Source organism: Echiichthys vipera, assembly GCF_963691815.1.
Source record: "Echiichthys vipera genome assembly, chromosome: 2".
NCBI classification, from domain to species: Eukaryota; Metazoa; Chordata; class Actinopteri; order Perciformes; family Trachinidae; genus Echiichthys; species Echiichthys vipera.
In genome coordinates this window covers 16353651-16372486 of record NC_139827.1, presented here as the reverse complement: position 1 = coordinate 16372486, position 18836 = coordinate 16353651, and the positions used below count along the sequence as shown (strand labels likewise).

General features: G+C 40.0%; 2 protein-coding genes across 2 annotated transcripts; both read right to left on the bottom strand.

The window, feature by feature from the left end:
• Positions 1 to 2635: 2635 nt before the first annotated feature.
• Positions 2636 to 8582, bottom strand: LOC310954509 (uncharacterized protein). The gene is made up of 8 exons (XM_083923994.1): positions 8452 to 8582; positions 7148 to 7482; positions 6758 to 6868; positions 6383 to 6505; positions 5590 to 5941; positions 5412 to 5471; positions 4943 to 5283; positions 2636 to 4754 (listed from the first exon to the last, which is right to left on the bottom strand). The coding sequence occupies exons 2-8, from the start codon at positions 7478 to 7480 to the stop codon at positions 3174 to 3176; spliced, it is 2901 nt and encodes a 966-aa protein (XP_083780120.1). The 5' UTR covers positions 7481 to 7482; positions 8452 to 8582; the 3' UTR covers positions 2636 to 3173.
• Positions 8583 to 9645: 1063 nt separating this feature from the next.
• On the bottom strand, positions 9646 to 15511 carry hmgxb4b (HMG box domain containing 4b). The gene is made up of 7 exons (XM_083932397.1): positions 15426 to 15511; positions 14178 to 14261; positions 12049 to 12088; positions 11725 to 11834; positions 11171 to 11596; positions 9893 to 10015; positions 9646 to 9764 (listed from the first exon to the last, which is right to left on the bottom strand). The coding sequence occupies exons 2-7, from the start codon at positions 14259 to 14261 to the stop codon at positions 9720 to 9722; spliced, it is 828 nt and encodes a 275-aa protein (XP_083788523.1). The 5' UTR covers positions 15426 to 15511; the 3' UTR covers positions 9646 to 9719.
• Positions 15512 to 18836: the final 3325 nt, after the last annotated feature.

Sequence of the window (18836 nt, the reverse complement as noted above, 5' to 3'; positions counted from 1 at the left end):
TATTAGGGGGCGGAGTTCAATTCCCAGGTGGTGGCCGTTCATCACCCAGTACCATCGTTACTAAACCAATCCACAGCCTTTTTCTAACGATAACCAAGTGTTTTTCATGCCTAGCCGTAACCGTTACTTTTTGTTGGCTTAAATCGGTCACGTAACATTTTTATGCGTTTTTGTACTTTCGGTTTGCGTATTTTACTTACGGTCCGGTGGTCCGTTAGCGGGGTTTTTTTTTCTTACCAATTTCTTTGCATAACTTTGCGTAGGATTTGCTATGAGCCTGTTCATCCACAAGTTGCGATAAAAAACACCAGTTTCAAAAAAATTAACCGTGAGTGATGTGACACCCTTAATGTCAGTATAACTGTTTGCCAGCTGCCTGTTTTCCCAGGCAGCTGGTTTAGGGAAAAGTGTTGTTTGTATTTTCAATGGTAAAATAAGCACTCTTTTTCTTAGTATGCTAAGTAAGAGTGGCAATGCCACAGCATAAAATACTCTGTTAAAAGTTGAAGTTCTGCACTTAAAGGTATCAGCGTCAACATATTGTAATAATCACAGGGGAGGCAGAGATGGCTTTGTGGCCCGAGCCGCTGTCTTTATTCTTATCTTTTTAGCATCAACTGACACACGGTACACTCGTAATTCTGGAGGACCAACAACTACACCACCACCGAAGAAGAGCCCACAGCAACTACTGTCTGAGGAGGCCTCTAACACAAAACCCAGCGTCGTTACAATATAAATATCCCTACCTTGATAAAGGTTTGGCTAATTCAAATAACTTTAAACACAACTGGATAGTTTATGGATTAATAATCTGAATCTGCGAAATTACTAGTGACTAATGTTATCAAATAAAAGTAGTTGAGTACAAAGGACAATACTGGGTGATGAAATGAAGAGGAGTAGAATTATAAAGAAGCATTAAAGTACTATGTGTAAATGTCCTTAGTTACATGCCACCAATGCATGATTTGAAGTGTTTGTGCATTATCCATGTGTGCAAGCAATCAAGAGTCAAGAGATTTACGTAACAGCAACCATTGTAGGTGTGCGGTTGTTTGAAAAAGGTCAGGGTGGATGTGGGATGTGGTTAAAAATGGGGTTCAGTATGGGTGGGGTGCATAAATGGGAAGTTTGAGGGTTAAGTTGCAGCTGTGTGGTGGTGCTGGTGTCTCTCTGCCCACGTGCTCCACTCTATCAAGCAGCCAGGAAAGGTCTACGGTTAGAGCTGTCTCATTGACGGCCAACGAGATTCCTGGAGGAGGGGTGGTGGCGGTATATGTGTGTATGTTTGTGTGCGTGTTTGATGAGTGTTTGGACGTGTGGGGTGACAACTGCTGCATGGGAGAAAGGGAGAGGGGACACAATTAAAAAAAGCATACAGCCACCAGGATGCTCTGGGAACCCCTACACACCCGGTTTCGGGACCACACAACAGGAAGAGCTGCTTTCATAACGCTGGTACAGCTGCCTCTGCCCGCTCTTCCCTCTCTGCTTTGCCAGGCTATTCTGCTGCCCAGCCCCCCTGCTTCGTTGTGAAATCACAGAGGATTACAGAGTGAGGCAGGGGTCACATACGTATATTACAGTATTCTGCAACTGCACACACTAAAGTAATGTCCGTTTTCTGCAGCAACACAAGTGATTTGCAGTTTTTTAAGTTATTTAACAATGTATGATTTGTAGATTAGATATTATTGCAGTACACTCTTACCAAGGGCCTCCTGGTGTCATGGTGTGATGCATTTAAAGCCCCACTGTGTTTACCAGATAGCCGCTAACTGCTTCTGTCTGCTGTTTGGTACAGGGCAGGTAGTGTGCAGTGGATTTTTAGAGGAAAACACCTGCCTGCTGCAACTGAAAATGGCTTCATGACAGCAATGAGTGAACCAAAGCAATGAAGCTGCATATCACCTGGACCCTGAAACTGAAGCAGCCAAATGGAATTCAGCAATCATTCATTTTATTAAATAAGCTTGTACTTTTCCTACTATACTCCTATTTGCGTAAAACCACCTTTGAGCTGAAAATATTAGGAACTTTATTTAAATCAAGTAAACATTGCAGCTTTTGCCCAAATTCACCTCCTCGGTATATTTAGAGAGGGCAAGCTAATGCGCGTGTGTGTGCATGTGTGATTATTTTTTTATATGCAGTACTTCATATTAAATAAATATTGCATTGAAGGACAATATAGGTGAGGAAAATGAAACCTCCCAATATTAGTTGGTACTGGGGTGTTAATCTTCCCTCCTTTTGATACAGGAGGCCAAGCAGGGTGATGCTGGCCAGCCTGGGCCTCAGAGATAAAGTCCTTGCCTCCACCCCTCCGACACTAACTTGCACACAGAAATACCAGTAGCTCTATTCCATCAGTCACGTATAGACTAAACCTACGGTACATGTCCTACACGAGGAGTGGACATGCTCGACGGTTCTTGCTTCTTAAGCAGCTTAACTTTACTGATAATGAGAATACTGCTTTTTCCTGCAGAGGTTTAGTAAATGCAAAACATCAGTGTAGAACAGTGCAATAGTGAGAAAATACTTTTAAAAGGCCATGATAAAACTGTCCAGCATATTTGCATCGCAATATACAAAAACACAATCATTTTATATTGATCTTTATTCGGGTGAGAAAATGCTAGGTGAGTAATATACTGTATGTATACAATAACTTGCTACATGAGTTACATAAAATAGGTGATACTTACATTTAGAGATGGACAGGAAATAATAAATCAAAGGTTCAAAATAATAACTGCATTTTAATTTATTTTTACAGAATTTGACACATCTTGCAAACAGTAGACAAGAACCCAAATGCTTGTCATGTTCACTAACAAATTCAATTTAGCAGAGTATGTTTTGTCAAAACCATATATATTAGCATTATCATCTTTCAAACTTAAAATTAAGCAAATAATGGAATAATATGGAAGTTTGGAATCATCTCAAGGCATCTGTTAATAAAATAGTTAAAGCAATTTGACAAGTATTTTGAAATAAATCCTTTAACATGTGGCCTATTTATGTAGAAATAAAAAACAAAGGAAGATGAATAGAAAAGTGTTTTAAAGATCATTCTCACTCACAATCTGATGGTTCTAATTCACAACTACACGTTTTTTACATTTGTGATACATTTTATGTACATGATCTAGTCAGCAGTTTCATTCAGTTTTCAATACTTTCTCTCCTTGTTGTACCAGAGAGTCTATACTGTTGTTCACTGTTCTCTCCACATTTCTTGCAGTTTCGTCTGACTTTTCTAACGTGTTTTTGTTGGTGAATTTTCGTCTGCCCACCTCAGTTACCGCAGATCCAGCAGCTGCCCCGATAGCGCCGCCAATCGCACCCCCCAAAAACACACCGAGCAACAGACCCAGCAATGCGCCCCCTATGACTAATTTGGGCACCTTTTTAGCAGTAGTCCCAATTTTCTCCCACACTGAGCTCTCTGCCACCATTTTGGCCCCTGCTTTGGCCCCAGATCCCATCTTCCCCCACACTGGACTCTGTGCAACCTTCTTTGCACCGGCACCGATTCCAGCTCCAACTCTCACAGAGCCGCCAGCCATCAGTTTAGCTCCAGTTTTGGCCCCAGATCCTACTTTTCCCCACACAGGACTCTGCGTTAATTTTTTTGCCCCAGTTCCAATCCCAGATCCGACACGCATGGACCTTTCCGCCATTAATTTGGCCCCTGAACCAACTTTTCCCCACATTGGATTAGCTGCTGCTGACTTTGCTCCAGATCCCACCCATGCAGAACCATCCACCACTACCTTGGGAACTCTATTTCCTACTAGTTTGGATACATGTCCAGCACTAGCTCCCACCTTCCCCCATACAGAACTATCAACCACCATCTTCTGGACATTTTGTGCTCTGCTGCCGACTGTTCCCCACACCTGACTGTCTTTCACCTTCTTTGCTCCGTCACCAACCCACGCAGAGCTATTCGCAAACAGTTTGGGTAACATCTTTGCACTAGAATCCATTTTCTCCATAATGGAACGGAGAAGTGAAGGGGATATGGTGGAACGCGTAATAGGAGGAAGGCTCTCATTATTCATTGTGCTCACACTCATCTCTGCCTCATCCCTTGTTTTCTCAATCTCATCCTCTCTCACTTCCTCTTCTGCCTCGGCCACTGGCTGCATGTACGGATAAAGTACTCGCCTTTCAGAGCTGAGCCGTCTGACGTCTCGCAGTTTTTCTTGCTTTAGTTCCCCCCCTTTTCTCTCCCTTGCTATCTCCACCTGTCTCTGCCTCACTCTGTTCTCTGCCTCCTGAAAAGCAGGATGGGAATAGCACTCCCCTCCACCTTCCTTCATTGTCTGCTCCACCTTCTCTAGCAGCTCTACCACATTCATTCTGTCTCTGCCACCTTCTCTCGTCTCCATCACATGAAACCTGTCCCCACATTTCTCCACGAGCTTTAACAAATCCCCCCGCTGCCTAGCAATGTATGCCTCCACACTGTAATTTCCTGCCTTGCCGCTTTCCTTCAGTTTATCTGCGTAAGTAAAGAGGAGCAGAGTGCGTCTCTGGACCGCTTCTGGGCCAAAAACAGCCTCGAGGGTTTCGAGAGCCTGCAGCTCAGTTTTTGCAGGCTGGTCCAAGGGGACGCAAAGGAGGAAGGCGTGCGGACCGGGACTGGACAAAGCAACACAGGAGGAGATCTGAGCTCGCACCTCGTCTGGAGTTTTCTCTGAATTGAACAAGTCTGGGGTATCCACCACCGCCACCTGCAGATGAGAGAGCAAAATGCAGCAATATGAAGAGTTGAGATTCATGGCAAATCAGCTCAAATTAACTATTTTATGACGCAAACAAGAAGAGAGTATCAAAGATTACATTAGGGTGGCTTGTTACATGTATGGGAGGAGTAAAAGGAAAATGAAAACATGAAAGCAAAAAAACCTAAATAACTCACCTGTCTTCCTTCAACCAGTGCTTTTTTTTTCTCACAGTCCTGAGTGATTGCTGTGAGACTGTCTGGGCGTGACTCAAACTCCTCCTGCCCTAGTATGTTGTTGCCGACTGTACTCTTCCCTGCTCCAGATCGCCCGAGCAGCACCAGGCGCAGCTCCGGAGAGGATGAAGAAGATTGGAAGGATGAGGGCAATGAGGAAGAAAAGGAGGATGAAGGCAGTGAGGGAGGAGAGGAGGAGAAGGTTGGTGGGGAGGGGGAAGAGGAGAAGACGGGTGAATGAGGCGAGGAGGTCGGAGACGCCCCAGGGGATCTCTCTTCCAAGCTGTTAATTCTGTGGTAACCTGAAAACAATCAGGTGAAATTTAGAGCTTCACATGGAGAATAAAATGTTTTATTTTTAAGACATCTAGAATCATACGAGTGCACTTTGAAGTAGTATAATATGGGACAGTGAGGTCTTGTGACTCACAAGTGGTGACCATTTTCGGAGTTGAGTTAACCTCAGACATTTGTGAGAGTATAGCTCCATCTACAGAGGAAAAACAGTAAATATGAGTCCTGTTTTGGGCTCATATTCATTTTCTTTTTTGTTTTTACTTGACATTGTGATGTAGAACATCACTGAGTACAGAAATGCATAAATTTACCTTCATTTAGTCGGAAACTGGGCGTCCTGTTCACCTGCCTGTCCTCATGCGGCTCTTGCGGAGTTGAATGAAGTCCGTTAGATCCTTGTCGTACACTCACACTTCCCTCCATCTCCCTCTCTTCTCTCCTCCTCCTCTCCAAGGCGGTGCTGTACTCCTCTCTTTTATCGATATTCCTATTATATTCTGTGTTTGAGACATGCGCTGAAACGACCGTGTCTCTTCTCTCCTCCTTTTGAGCTCTGAAATTTTCCAAAAGTTCTCGCTTTCTGTCTCTAACGCGTTTCTCCAGGTCTCTCTCCTGGGCTGTTTTCATAAAATATACTCCATTATTCTCCACCATCTTGTCCACCTGTCACATAAATAAACACAATTCATTTAGGGTAATATCCCTTATGCTTACTTACAGTGTCACCTTATATAAACCCAGCAGTTAATCTCAATTGTGGAATCAATTCCCATGTCAGTTAAAGTAACCTGTCCCGACAACAGATGGGTGTGACTGTAGGTGGGTGTTGCTGGGAAAAGCATGCACACTCAGTAACATTCCAAGACAAAACAATTCAAAAGAGCTCTACCACATACAGTATGCAATAATTTCCCTTTATGAAGATTTTTTAAAAACTGACAATATCACAAAATCCACTATTTATGCACCCACACTGACTAAATTGTGAGAAACCACCATAATCTGTATGAAAAAAGAAATGTTAACAATACACACTGTAAAATGTTTTTGCAAACTCTGCTCTTGATGCTGTGCCGTTAATTGTTCTCTACTCCGATGTCTCACCTTCTCCAATAGCTGACAGACCTGCTCCCTGTCCTGTCGCTTACGATTATTGATGACATGGTACCTCCCCCCACAGCGCTCAATTATCTGCCTCAGGCCTGGGTCTTCTTTCTGCAGGTATTCCTGTGGAAATCAATTAAGATTTGCAATGTGTCACCTCTCTCCTGCTTTTTGTTAAGCAGTAGTTTCCATTTTAGTATATATATATATATTCTGTATCATTGAAATGTGTTTACAAAGCGTAACTTGGAAAGTTTCAACTGATCACTTTTATGCCTGTGTTTTACAAGACTGGCTGAAAAAATACAAAAGCTCAATTTGAATTGCAGGAAACCAATGTGGATACATGTCTTTAAATATACTTTTATAAAATACCTCCACTGTTCTTCCCATCAGGTAGTCCCCACACGTCAGCAGCACCAGGGTGTGCTCCAGCGCCTCCTCCCCAAACGCCGCCTCCAGCTCAGCAGGTACACGACCCTCCATCTGACCACCAGGGAAAGAGAACAAAAATCATTATTAAGGCAAATATTACTTTATCTGTAATCAATTTATTATGCAATAAAAATAACATATGGTGAAAAATGATGTACCCTGTATACCAACATGTTATTCATTGTTCTTTTATTATAATGAGTATTGTATATATTATTTAACACTTATTTTTTAAAACCACCAGAAAACATGGCATTAAAGACTTCATGACTAAATAAGAATAAGTGCTAAAAGCAAAAAGTGGAAGGGCAAACAGAGAGTACAACCAACCTCTGTGAATTGGCTAACAGGCACCAGCAGCAAAATAGCATGTGGGCCTGGTGCTACCAGTGCCATTGCTTTCTCCGTCTCCGTCCTGACTCTGTCCTCCATCTTACCGCCGCTCCAGTACCATCTCGGTGCCTCCACCACGGTCATGCTCCTGCCCTCGGAGTTACCCTGTCGCAGTTGGCAGCTCCTGGAGGCAGTTGGAGAGACGGGGGACAGCTGGCCCAGGATAGTGTCTGCTGAAGACGTCTTTCCACATCCAATATTTCCCAAAAGAATGAGTCTCAACTCTGAGGGCGAGGACGCAAAGTCGCTGCCTCCCAAGTGCTCACTCATGGCTGGAAAGAGAGAAAGGAAGATGAAGGGGTCAAATTAGCTATCTGGATGTAAACATTACTGGTTCTGTTTGGTAGAAAGCCACAACCAAACAACCAAAAGCAAAGGTGTGTTGTGAGAATGTGTTCATAAATGTGGCTTCAGCCAAATGTTTGAAGTTCAGAAGATGAAACCGCATGCAAATAAAACTGGAAAAAAAGTATTTGACAGGTTGGGGAGGAGTTCAATCATCCAATGTGACATCTGATATGTGGACAGGATTATTAACTTCTAAAAACAAACCTGTGAACACTGTGACAACTTTTAATGCGTTTCGTCTGTGACGCATGTACGATTCGGATTGTTTGTATTAAAACACTTAAAAGAAGGCTATCTTCTCATTTAGTTTCCTTTGACTTCTCTCTCCTGTACTGTATTTACTCTATCCTCTCACCCGTTGTGCATGAGTTCACAAGAACTAGGATAATGATCATAGCTGTGCTCTTGACGTGCAGCTTTCATTTCACGGAAACCTTTCTTCCTTTGCTAACTGGATCCCTGTTTTCTCATGATGCACCACACCTCGTCAGTCCTGTCCAACTACATTCTAAATGGATTTTTTTAATGCGGACTGATAAGCAAACATGCGCAAAACATTTTGGCTTACAAATGCACACACAAAAAAAGGACTTAACATAAGGCACTGCAAGTACACCGACACCACACATCAGTGCAATATTTTAATGTACACGTTTAGCACTGACGTGAAATTCAATCTTGGCATTAAACTTAAACTGAAAGTAAAGACAATAGCTAGCTAGACGGACAGCAGTTGTTCTGTCTATTCAAAGCTCATGTAACACTGACAACCATTTGTCCGATAACCAATAATCTGTAACTTGCTGCTTCAGTTCACTTTAATATTTAGATAACTAATACTTAGTTTAGTAAACAGATGTATTATATAAAAAATAACAAACAAACAAACTTACTCAATCAATCTTGTGAGGTCTTTAATGCTCTGTTCTGTTATTGTCTTCCCCGGTTGTTCTGTAGTTACCAAATGATGGTACGCCTTCAGTACATGTCAACTCAGAGTCAAGGACGAAAAACTACATACGCAGGTGAGATCCGCAGTCTGAGGGAGGTACCTGTCTCACCGCTCCCAATTTTGAACACATGCAGACACATCAGTATATTTTTCCTGTGCACAACAGGTTTCTTTGTCTGCAGACTGCTAAGCATTCCATGATAGGGCGGAGGAGGAGTATCCTGGGGCACATGTGAATCATTATCGAACACACCCATGAAGTGTCAAAACTTATGGAAGAACGCCAAATAAGCTGCCCTTCAGTGTTAAGGGAAAAAACTTTTAAAATATGCCTGTAAATATTTTTGAGACAATGACATGACAATTAAAATTTATTTTTTTAGTCAATCAACCATAACCTTCACTCTGCTTTTGCTTTGCATCATACGTCAGGCGTTCACAAAATAGTACTTTGCAGTTACATCCTACATAGTGTATGAGAATTGAAGCAACACAAGCTCCAATTCTTGTACGGCTTTCGTATTGTCTATTAAAAAAATCAGATCATAGGTGTTGAATAATTACAGAAGAGACAGACTGATAATATATCTCTTTTTAAAGTTGTCTAACTATGACATTTCGTGAGTATTTACTAAATTGCCTTTGTGTTCAATTAGTAATTTGCAAATTACTCTCTAGGCATATGCTGTACAGTATTTAGCTTGACATGAGTTAATTGGTAAGGTTGCAGTGTTGCAGGTTTGGATCAAAATTTGAAACATAAGATAAGAACTAGAGGCTCCTCTGACTACTGGTTATATGCAGTCACATTTATCATCAGAGGTGCTAAAGATGCAGTTATATTCCTTAAAATCAAAATTTGTTTGTTTCTTCAACTTTTATATTTGAATATAAATCCAAGAACATGAAATAGACTGTGTAGCAGAGCTATACGACATCTGATCATCTCCACTATGAAGCAGGGAAAAAAAGAAATTGACATACATAATTAAATCTCCACACATCTTTTAATTGAAGAACCAATACAAGAAAGTAAACCAACATATTAAAGTAAATGTGCATATTTGTAAAACATAAACTTTTCTCAAAACTTTTTCATAGTGCAAACAAATCTTGTTTTATCACAAATTACATTTAATTTTCCAAGTGTAAACTGAGCAATAGTGTTTTCGGAATATTAGATTGTGCTTATGTGCTCTTCATCATCACTCATAACCCGGGCATCATATAGGCAATATTTTCCAGGGTGGAGGCCTTAGAAAATAATAAAAATAATAATAATATGAATAGGTGTTTCCTCCTTAACATGTAACATACTGGCAGAACAAACATTTGCAAAGTATGTGGTGTGTATTGCACCGTTAAGTGGCTGAATCGCTCACCAGTGTATGTGGAGTGCAGCTCCTCAGCTCTGGTATCTGCGCGGTGAGGCAGATTAGAGGAGCCAGTGCACATAGCAGAGAGTCCAAGAGCAGGGAAGAGCTACACGACATACTCACCATTTTCTGCAGAGAGATAAAGAGAAGCAACTATCATCTCTTAATGCAGTGAATGTGTTTAATGTTCTAATGAGGCTAAATGAAACCTGCCCTTCTTGATCCTGTAGTCAGTGTGTTGAGAGACTTTGGGTCAAAACTTGATTTCTAGGATGACAACATCTCATGTCTCTTTCTTTTCAAAATTCTGTATGAGAAAACTGGTTTTAATATCTGTACCTCCTTCAGTACAATACAAAATATGCTAATTTAAACCAACTATGTATGTAGCTTCCTCATTTGCTTCCTTAAGCATAAATGTAGAAAAGAAGTTACTTTGACTTTTATACACATGTATTTTTATATATATATATATATATATATATTTTTTTTTTTTTTACTAAAAATAATATAATCTCCTCAATCTTCAGAGACTATTCACATTATAAATATATGTAACTTAATTTTGTTCTTCTGTATTCATCTGTATGTAGATACAAGTTTGTATAATGCACACCTGCTAGATGGTAGGTGAACACCAACTTTCTTCTTTCACTGTAATGTACAGAAATGAAAACAACAGGAAGCTTTTGGTACTCGTAACCTATAAAAATTGATTTGTTTTGGTTCATTATTCAGCGCCATGATGTATTTTGTCACAATTTTTTTTTATGTAGGATTGCAACAGTATGAGACTTTTACAGTACCAAACTATCACGGTTTAGCAGTAACACGGTATTACACAACTATGCTGTACATTAGAACATGTACACTGTATGATAATCGTCAATATTCATACCATGGTATACCATGAAACTGGTATATTGCTGCAACACGCATCGTTAAATATTGTGCTAGTGTTAATTTAGTCTTGTTAACTCTGGATGCAGGAGAAGTGAGCTGTAATCACTAATCTCTATTTGTTGTATTTATTCTCAAATAGGTTTTATTTACTCAGCCACTGGGCCAGACAGGTAGAACACCTCTAATGTGTCGAAGAAGGTAAACAGAAAAGATGGAGCTCATGAAATAACACTTCAGTAGTGTTACATCATGCTTTGAAAGATTAAAATATGGATATCCAATAATGAAGGCTATCTAAATGTGCTCATGATATCAGAGAAAGCATCTCAGAAAAGTATTCCACAGAAAATTAAGTTTTTTTTCTACACTTAATCTACTCACATTTGTCTCCTGAAGATGGTGTCCAATCAGGGACAAGGATTCTCCCAACAGGTGTAGGTGAGCCGCAGCACGGACAGGATCCAGGTCAGAGCAGCCAGGGCTCCTGGATGTGGATCTGAGAGTGTCCCAGACTGAATTTGTGGGACTGCACATAGAACTAACGGATTTCCAGCTGTCAGTCATGGGGCTAGAAACCATGGGATTAACTACAGAGCTCACTGGAGAAGCAATGGCTGTCACTGAACTTTGAACAGGTATAAATGGACATGGCCTGTGGGATACTGGAGTGGCAGGAGGGGTAATAGTCTTGGTCACAGGACAGCCTGCCATGTTGTGCTGGTTATTTGGGTGCATCCAGTACTGTAACATGGAGTTTGGACTGCCCTCTGCTGTGCAACATGAATGCAACAACTTGTCTTGGATATCCTTGAAGAGAGAGAGTTTATGCATGAGTAAGTTAAGAAGGGAGAAAATTAGATGAAGTTTAAATTAGTAAATTCTGAAATAAACTTAAGCTGAGAGTAAAATGTATTTAATCTCTCCTGTTCTCTCACCTCTTCTCCTCCTCTTTCTTCCCATCTGTCTCGTGGCATACAGACTGGATAAGCAGGGAGGAAGTCATAGGACTCTGTTCCATTGAGTTTAAGCTCGGCTCCACTATTACCTGCAATATGTAAAAAAAAAAGTATTTCTGCAGAACATTATGATGTAACTGTGAAGATGACCTTTGACCTTTTAATAAAATCAAATCAGTTCATCTGAGAGTCAAGTTTGAAGAGAATCCCAATAGGGGTTCCTTCCTGAGACAGTGTAGCGGCATAAAAGTCTATGCAGCTGACACATGGTGAATACACAAAGTTACCTTAAAAGCATCTTACCAGAGTGTTTCCCTTTCTTGTTGAGCAAGCCTTCTGGCTCCTGAAAAAGTGAATAATAAGCTTTCACACATGGGGAATTGAAATGAATCCAAACATCAAAAATAACTAGTTTTCAATGTGTAATATACTGCAAAATGGTTATCTATAATACTAATAAAGATCACTGGATAACCGATTAGGAAAACATAAACCTAAGTCAAGGGATCAATATTCAATCAGTCATATACTGTTTTTATTTACTGTATGACATAGTTTTATAGAGCTTAAATGGAACAGTGTGTACCACACCGCATTTAAGCACACTGCCATAAACTGTAAAAAGGCTGCCAAAGTGAAACTGTTCAGAGTAAAGGACACCTCTGACATTACAACAGTACATAGCACAATATTGATGTCAATGTATCAACAACACATGCCAAGAGACATTATCAGAATACCTAGATTATTTGTCACACCGCTAATCACGACTTTTGATTCTCTGCTCCAGATTAAAAAGTTTGAAAAACTCAATTTCTCAAGCATTCCTCTAACTACAGTGCAGTCCCCCTTTTAAAGCCTCTTGCTACATTCTTCAAAATCCAAATACGGTTCCTCCAGCTCCTCCACATCAGTGATTAAGTCTACATCTATTCGTTTAGGGCTGCAATTTACGATTATTTGCATGGTCGATTAGTCTGTTGATAATTATTCTAATTAATCAATTAGTTGTTTGGTCTACAAAATGTCAGAAAATGGTGAAAAATGTTAATTAGTGTCTCCCAACGCCAAAGATGATTTCCTCAAATGACCAGAACTTAAAGATATTCAGTTTCCTGTCATAGTGGGGAAAGAAACCCAGCAAATATTCACATTTAAGATTATAGAATATATAGTAGGATTTGGTGTGGACCCACTCTGTACGGAAGGTGTCCTGAATTAACTTTTGTTATGATTTACTCCAACTGATTGTGAAACGGCTGGGATGAGGATCAGCACCTGTAAATCTGAGGCCATGGCTCTCAGCAGGAAACCGATGGATTGCTTACACCAGGTAGGGAATGAGTCCTTACCCCAAGTGAAGGAGTTCAAGTACCTCGGGATCTTGTTCACAAGTGAGGGGACGATGGAGCATGAGTTTGGAGCAGTGGGGGCGGTATTGCAGTCGCTCTACCGCACCGTTGTGACAAAAAGAGAGCTGAGCCGGAAGGCAAAGCTCTCGATCTACCGGTCAATCTTCGTTCCTACCCTCACCTATGGTCATGAAAGCTGGGTCATGACCGAAAGAACGAGGTCGCGGGTACGAGCGGCCGAAATGGGTTTTCTCAGGAAGGTGGCTGGAGTCTCCCTTAGAGATAGGGTGAGGAGTTCAGCCATCCGTGAGGAACTCGGAGTAGAGCCGCTGCTCCTTAGCGTTGAAAGGAGCCAGTTGAGGTGGTTCAGGCATCTAGTAAGGATGCCCCCTGGGCGCCTCCCTAGGGAGGTGTTCCAGGCACGTCCAGCTGGGAGGAGGCCTCGGGGAAGACCCAGGACTAGGTGGAGAGATTATATCTCCACACTGGCCTGGGAACGCCTTGGGATCCCCCAGTTAGAGCTGGTTAATGTGGCCCGGGACAGGAAAGTTTGGGGTCCCCTGCTAAAGCTGCTGCCCCCGCGACCCGACCCCGGATAAGCGGTTGAAGATGAGATGAGATGAGATGAGATGATTAATCGATGATCAAAATAGTTGGCGATTCATTTAATAGTTGCCAACTAATCGATAATTGAGTCCATCCTCGCCTTCGCCATTACCATATAGTACGCTGCTGCCGTAGCCAAGGACAAGAGCAGACTGTAGTGTATCATTCACTGTGCCCCACTGACTAGGACTCTTAAAAGTTACATAAACATCGTCATCATGTGCAAAGTGTTAAATAAACGCACATCTTTTTGGACAATTATCTCTGTATATTGCATATTCTTTTTATTCCTAAATACTGTTAACCTTTGCTCGTCCCCTATAATATACTTATATATTCTGCCTAGCTCTTTCATTTACACATATTACATTGTACACATTTGTATTTTTTTAATGGTATTTTCCATCCTTTATTTATGTTTCTTGTCAGTGTACCAGTACACCAAAGCAAATTCCTTGAATGTGAAAAACCTACTTGGCAATAAATTGTACTCTGTTGGTAGGATCTTTTCTCCTCTCTCTGGCTGCCTCCACTCACTGGGCCTGCTTCACCATCCATCTGCACAGTTAAGGAGGAGAGGGACAGCGATTTCAGCAGCAGTAATATCCATGTACATTTAATGTAAGGAAGAATAAAGTGTAACTTCAGAATAATTCAGTTATGAGTTAAAGACCGTTTCATTATCAAATGTGCTTTATTTATGTCTATTTAAGTCCGTATTTAATTTGTTTAGATGTTATGTGAAACACAGTCAACCAAAATAAGCAGCACACATACTGCACAATCAACACGCATTTCACAGACACTGCACAATCCCACAACACACATCAACATGTTAATAGTTTTTAAAGTGCCTCCTTAGTGCTTCAAAACAGTCTTCAACGTTTTTTAGGCCAAGGGGAAAGAGAGATGAAGTGGGACCCCCCACTACAAATATTCTATTAAATTAAGTTGCATTGGGCTTAACAGCTAGGGTTACCTACAGCCTATACACACAGCTGAAGGATCATTATTAACATACAGTATATGTATACATCATATGTTAAACATACATTTTTGGCTCAACTGTATCTGTGCAGGGCTGCCGTAGTGGCTACCTTGACTATAAGCCAGTAAACTATCGTTAAGGTCGTGCAAATGTATTTTTTTCACAAATGTATCTTTAATATTTTCGGACATATTTTTGAAAATTGATATTTAAGATCTCTGAGCTGGACAAGGACTCTGGCATTGCCATTGTGAGCAATGTAGTGAGGAACTAACGTTAGCGCCAAGTAGTTATTGTTGCTAAGGTAACGTTAGCACTAAGGTTGTACAAAAAATACGTTATCTACGTTAGGTGTTTTCGGTACATCCTTAGTGCTAACGTTACCTTAGCAACAATGACGGTTGACGGTTCTCTATGTATCCAACGTTACATGAGATTCGGGCTTTAATGCTACTACTAATACAGAGTAAACGTCTGCTCCAAAACATACTATGGATTTCCAAGGGTTTGAGTCGTTATTTAGCAACAACAACATTTAAACACACGGATAAGGCTGTGAGTTGCGTTAGTAAAAGTTTGTGTCGCCATGTTACAAAAGTAAAGTTCAAAGTCTGCCGTCGACGTTGCCAGGTTACAGCCAACGTTCATTTAGGGAAACTTTTATGTGTGATACATCCGGTATTGTCGACTGAAAAAACGACGTAACATTTCGCTAACAACTCCAAATAAAACACCTTGTATTCGGGCCATTTCTATCGCCGATAGTCTCGGGTCTCAGGTCCATGTCGGTGACACAGCTCTGTACAGAGCGGAGGAAAGCTGCTGACTCACGTTTAGTAGCCTGCTCTCCCCCGCGGCCTCTCTGCTGATTCATGTTAGACTAGACTGAGTCAACTTAACTGATTTAATAGACAAACGTGTTGCTGCAGCTGCCTGAGCAGAAGCACGCCCGTGTGCAGTTCTGAGACACTTGTTTGTTGCTTAGTTGAAACTGTTTTTGTACATAATTATCCTCCAAGAATAGTCTTTTTTTAAATATATTTGTAGGTTGTGCTCAAAAATTCAATTTTCACTTGTTTACAATAAGCTTCAGTAGATCACAGCCCTAAATCTCATCACATTTATTTAATTTTAATGTCAAATAAAAGAAGGCCGTTATAAGACTTTATGCCCAAAAGCTAGTATCTAGATTTGTATCGGCCTACTTTTAGTGTGGGGCTTATTTTTTGTGGTTTGAACCAGGCTCCTTAGTTTCAATCAATGGAAATCTTTATAATACAGTGGGAATATGCAGTGATATTTTTAGTCAGTATAATAAAGAAAAACAATGTTAATATTGAAGACTTATAATTTATTCCCCATAGACTCAACTTACTACATTATATTCAGGACTGCTCTATAAATACAATGTTTCCATTTTGAATGTCTGCACACTGTACAGAGTTGTTACATATATAATGTGTCAGAAAACCTGCACCCTTGCCCGACTACACTGATGCTGTTGGTGCCTCAATGGGAGCAAAACCCTGCTGCTATAGATTCAAAACCCTGTGGAAAGCCTTTCCATATGAGTGAAAGAAGCATGTTAATTGCCTGTGTTTTATGGATGAGTTGTTGATCAATAACACTTGAGAGTAATGTTCATAATTATCCTCCAAGAATAGTCTTTTTTTAAATATATTTGTAGGTTGAGCTCAAAAATTAAATTTTCACTTGTTTACAATAAGCTTCAGTAGATCACAGCCCTACATCCCATCACATTTATTTAATTTTAATGTCAAATAAAAGATGGGCGTTATAAGACTTTATGCCCAAAAGCTAGTATCTAGATTTGTATCGGCCTACTTTTAGTGTGGGGCTTATTTTTTGTGGTTTGAACCAGGCTCCTTAGTTTCAATCAATGGAAATCTTTATAATACAGTGGGAATATGCAGTGATATTTTTAGTCAGTATAATAAAGAAAAACAATGTTAATATTGAAGACTTATAATTTATTCCCCATAGACTCAACGTACTACATTATATTCAGGACTGCTCTATAAATACAATGTTTCCATTTTGAATGTCTGCACACTGTACAGAGTTGTTACATATATAATGTGTCAGAAAACCTGCACCCTTGCCCGACTACACTGATGCTGTTGGTGCCTCAATGGGAGCAAAACCCTGCTGCTATAGATTCAAAACCCTGTGGAAAGCCTTTCCATATGAGTGAAAGAAGCATGTTAATTGCCTGTGTTTTATGGATGAGTTGTTGATCAATAACACTTGAGAGTAATGTTCATAATTATCCTCCAAGAATAGTCTTTTTTTAAATATATTTGTAGGTTGAGCTCAAAAATTAAATTTTCACTTGTTTACAATAAGCTTCAGTAGATCACAGCCCTACATCCCATCACATTTATTTAATTTTAATGTCAAATAAAAGATGGGCGTTATAAGACTTTATGCCCAAAAGCTAGTATCTAGATTTGTATCGGCCTACTTTTAGTGTGGGGCTTATTTTTTGTGGTTTGAACCAGGCTCCTTAGTTTCAATCAATGGAAATCTTTATAATACAGTGGGAATATGCAGTGATATTTTTAGTCAGTATAATAAAGAAAAACAATGTTAATATTGAAGACTTATAATTTATTCCCCATAGACTCAACGTACTACATTATATTCAGGACTGCTCTATAAATACAATGTTTCCATTTTGAATGTCTGCACACTGTACAGAGTTGTTACATATATAATGTGTCAGAAAACCTGCACCCTTGCCCGACTACACTGATGCTGTTGGTGGCTCAATGGGAGCAAAACTCTGCTGCTATAGATTCAAAACCCCGTGGAAAGCCTTTCCATATGAGTGAAAGAAGCATTTTAATTGCCCGTGTTTTATGGATGAGATGTTGATCAATTACACTTGAGAGTAATGTTCAGGTGTCCACATTCTTTGAGCAGCATTGGATTACCAGTATTTTGTATCACTTACATGTCATTACTAAACCGTATACAACATGTCACAGTTATTTTTGAGAAATGTAATATTTGCTCCATTTTACCGTCTGTCTCTTTAAGCCCCATCTGCCAAAAAAGGCCAATCTGCTCTGATTGGTCAGATTTTTTTAAATTTAAAACAAATCTCCAGGGACACAGCAACAGAAGGAAATGAGCAAGTTGTGCAGGTGAGATTTTCAAAAAAGCCTCAAGGTTTATAGAAGGAATATCGCCTCTCTAACGTAATCCACAAAAGTAAAAGCAAGCATAAAGTAAGCAACACAAAACATAAAATAAGTAGTATTGAGTATTGAGTGTACATTTGTGTATGTGTGTATGTTTGTATCTGTCTGTTTTTTCTTTCACACAACAACTGGAGATTCTCTGTGTCAGACACTTTATCACTAACTGGAAATTATAAAAAAACAAACTCTTCCAGGTCTGCCACATCTGCGCTCTCTGTTCTCTCTGCGTCTCTGCACCGTCAGTGCAGCCGGGGAATTACTGTAATGGCGCTCTTCTGGCACTTTCTACTTAAATATACACTGGAGATCAAAATTAGAGAACAAAGTATTGATACTTGATTCATTCTTATATACTGTTATTTTTTATTAATGTATTCAGAATTTTATAGAATATCCGCTGTGGCTATACCACTGCTGTGGCTATACCACTGCTGTGGCTATACCACTGCTGTGGCTATACCACTGCTGTAGCATGTATTTATTAAACTGTGGAAGAGACTGTAAGAAGAATGGACCGAGAACAAACCAGAGCAGTGTGAGAAACTAGTGATGTCCTGTGGGCGCAGATGTGCTGAAGTCATTCAAAGCAAAGACCTCTAAGCTTCCTATTCATTTTTGAATCCTATAGCCCGAATAAACCATAGTTTAAATCATATCTTCTGACACTATGGTTACTGTTCTCTAATTTTGCTCACTGTTTTTTTTTTCAAAAAATAAAGGTTCTTGTTAAAGTGCCTCGGTTATTTAAAAAAACATGCTAGGACAGCAGTTGTAAGGCCACATCTGATATTATATCATATTCTGAACAATAAAAAAATAACAATATTCTAGAATGAATCAAGTTTTAACACTTCTCTAATTTTGATCTCCAGTGTAGTTTGTTGTTTAAAGGCACAGTTTCTGAATTTGCGCTGTGTG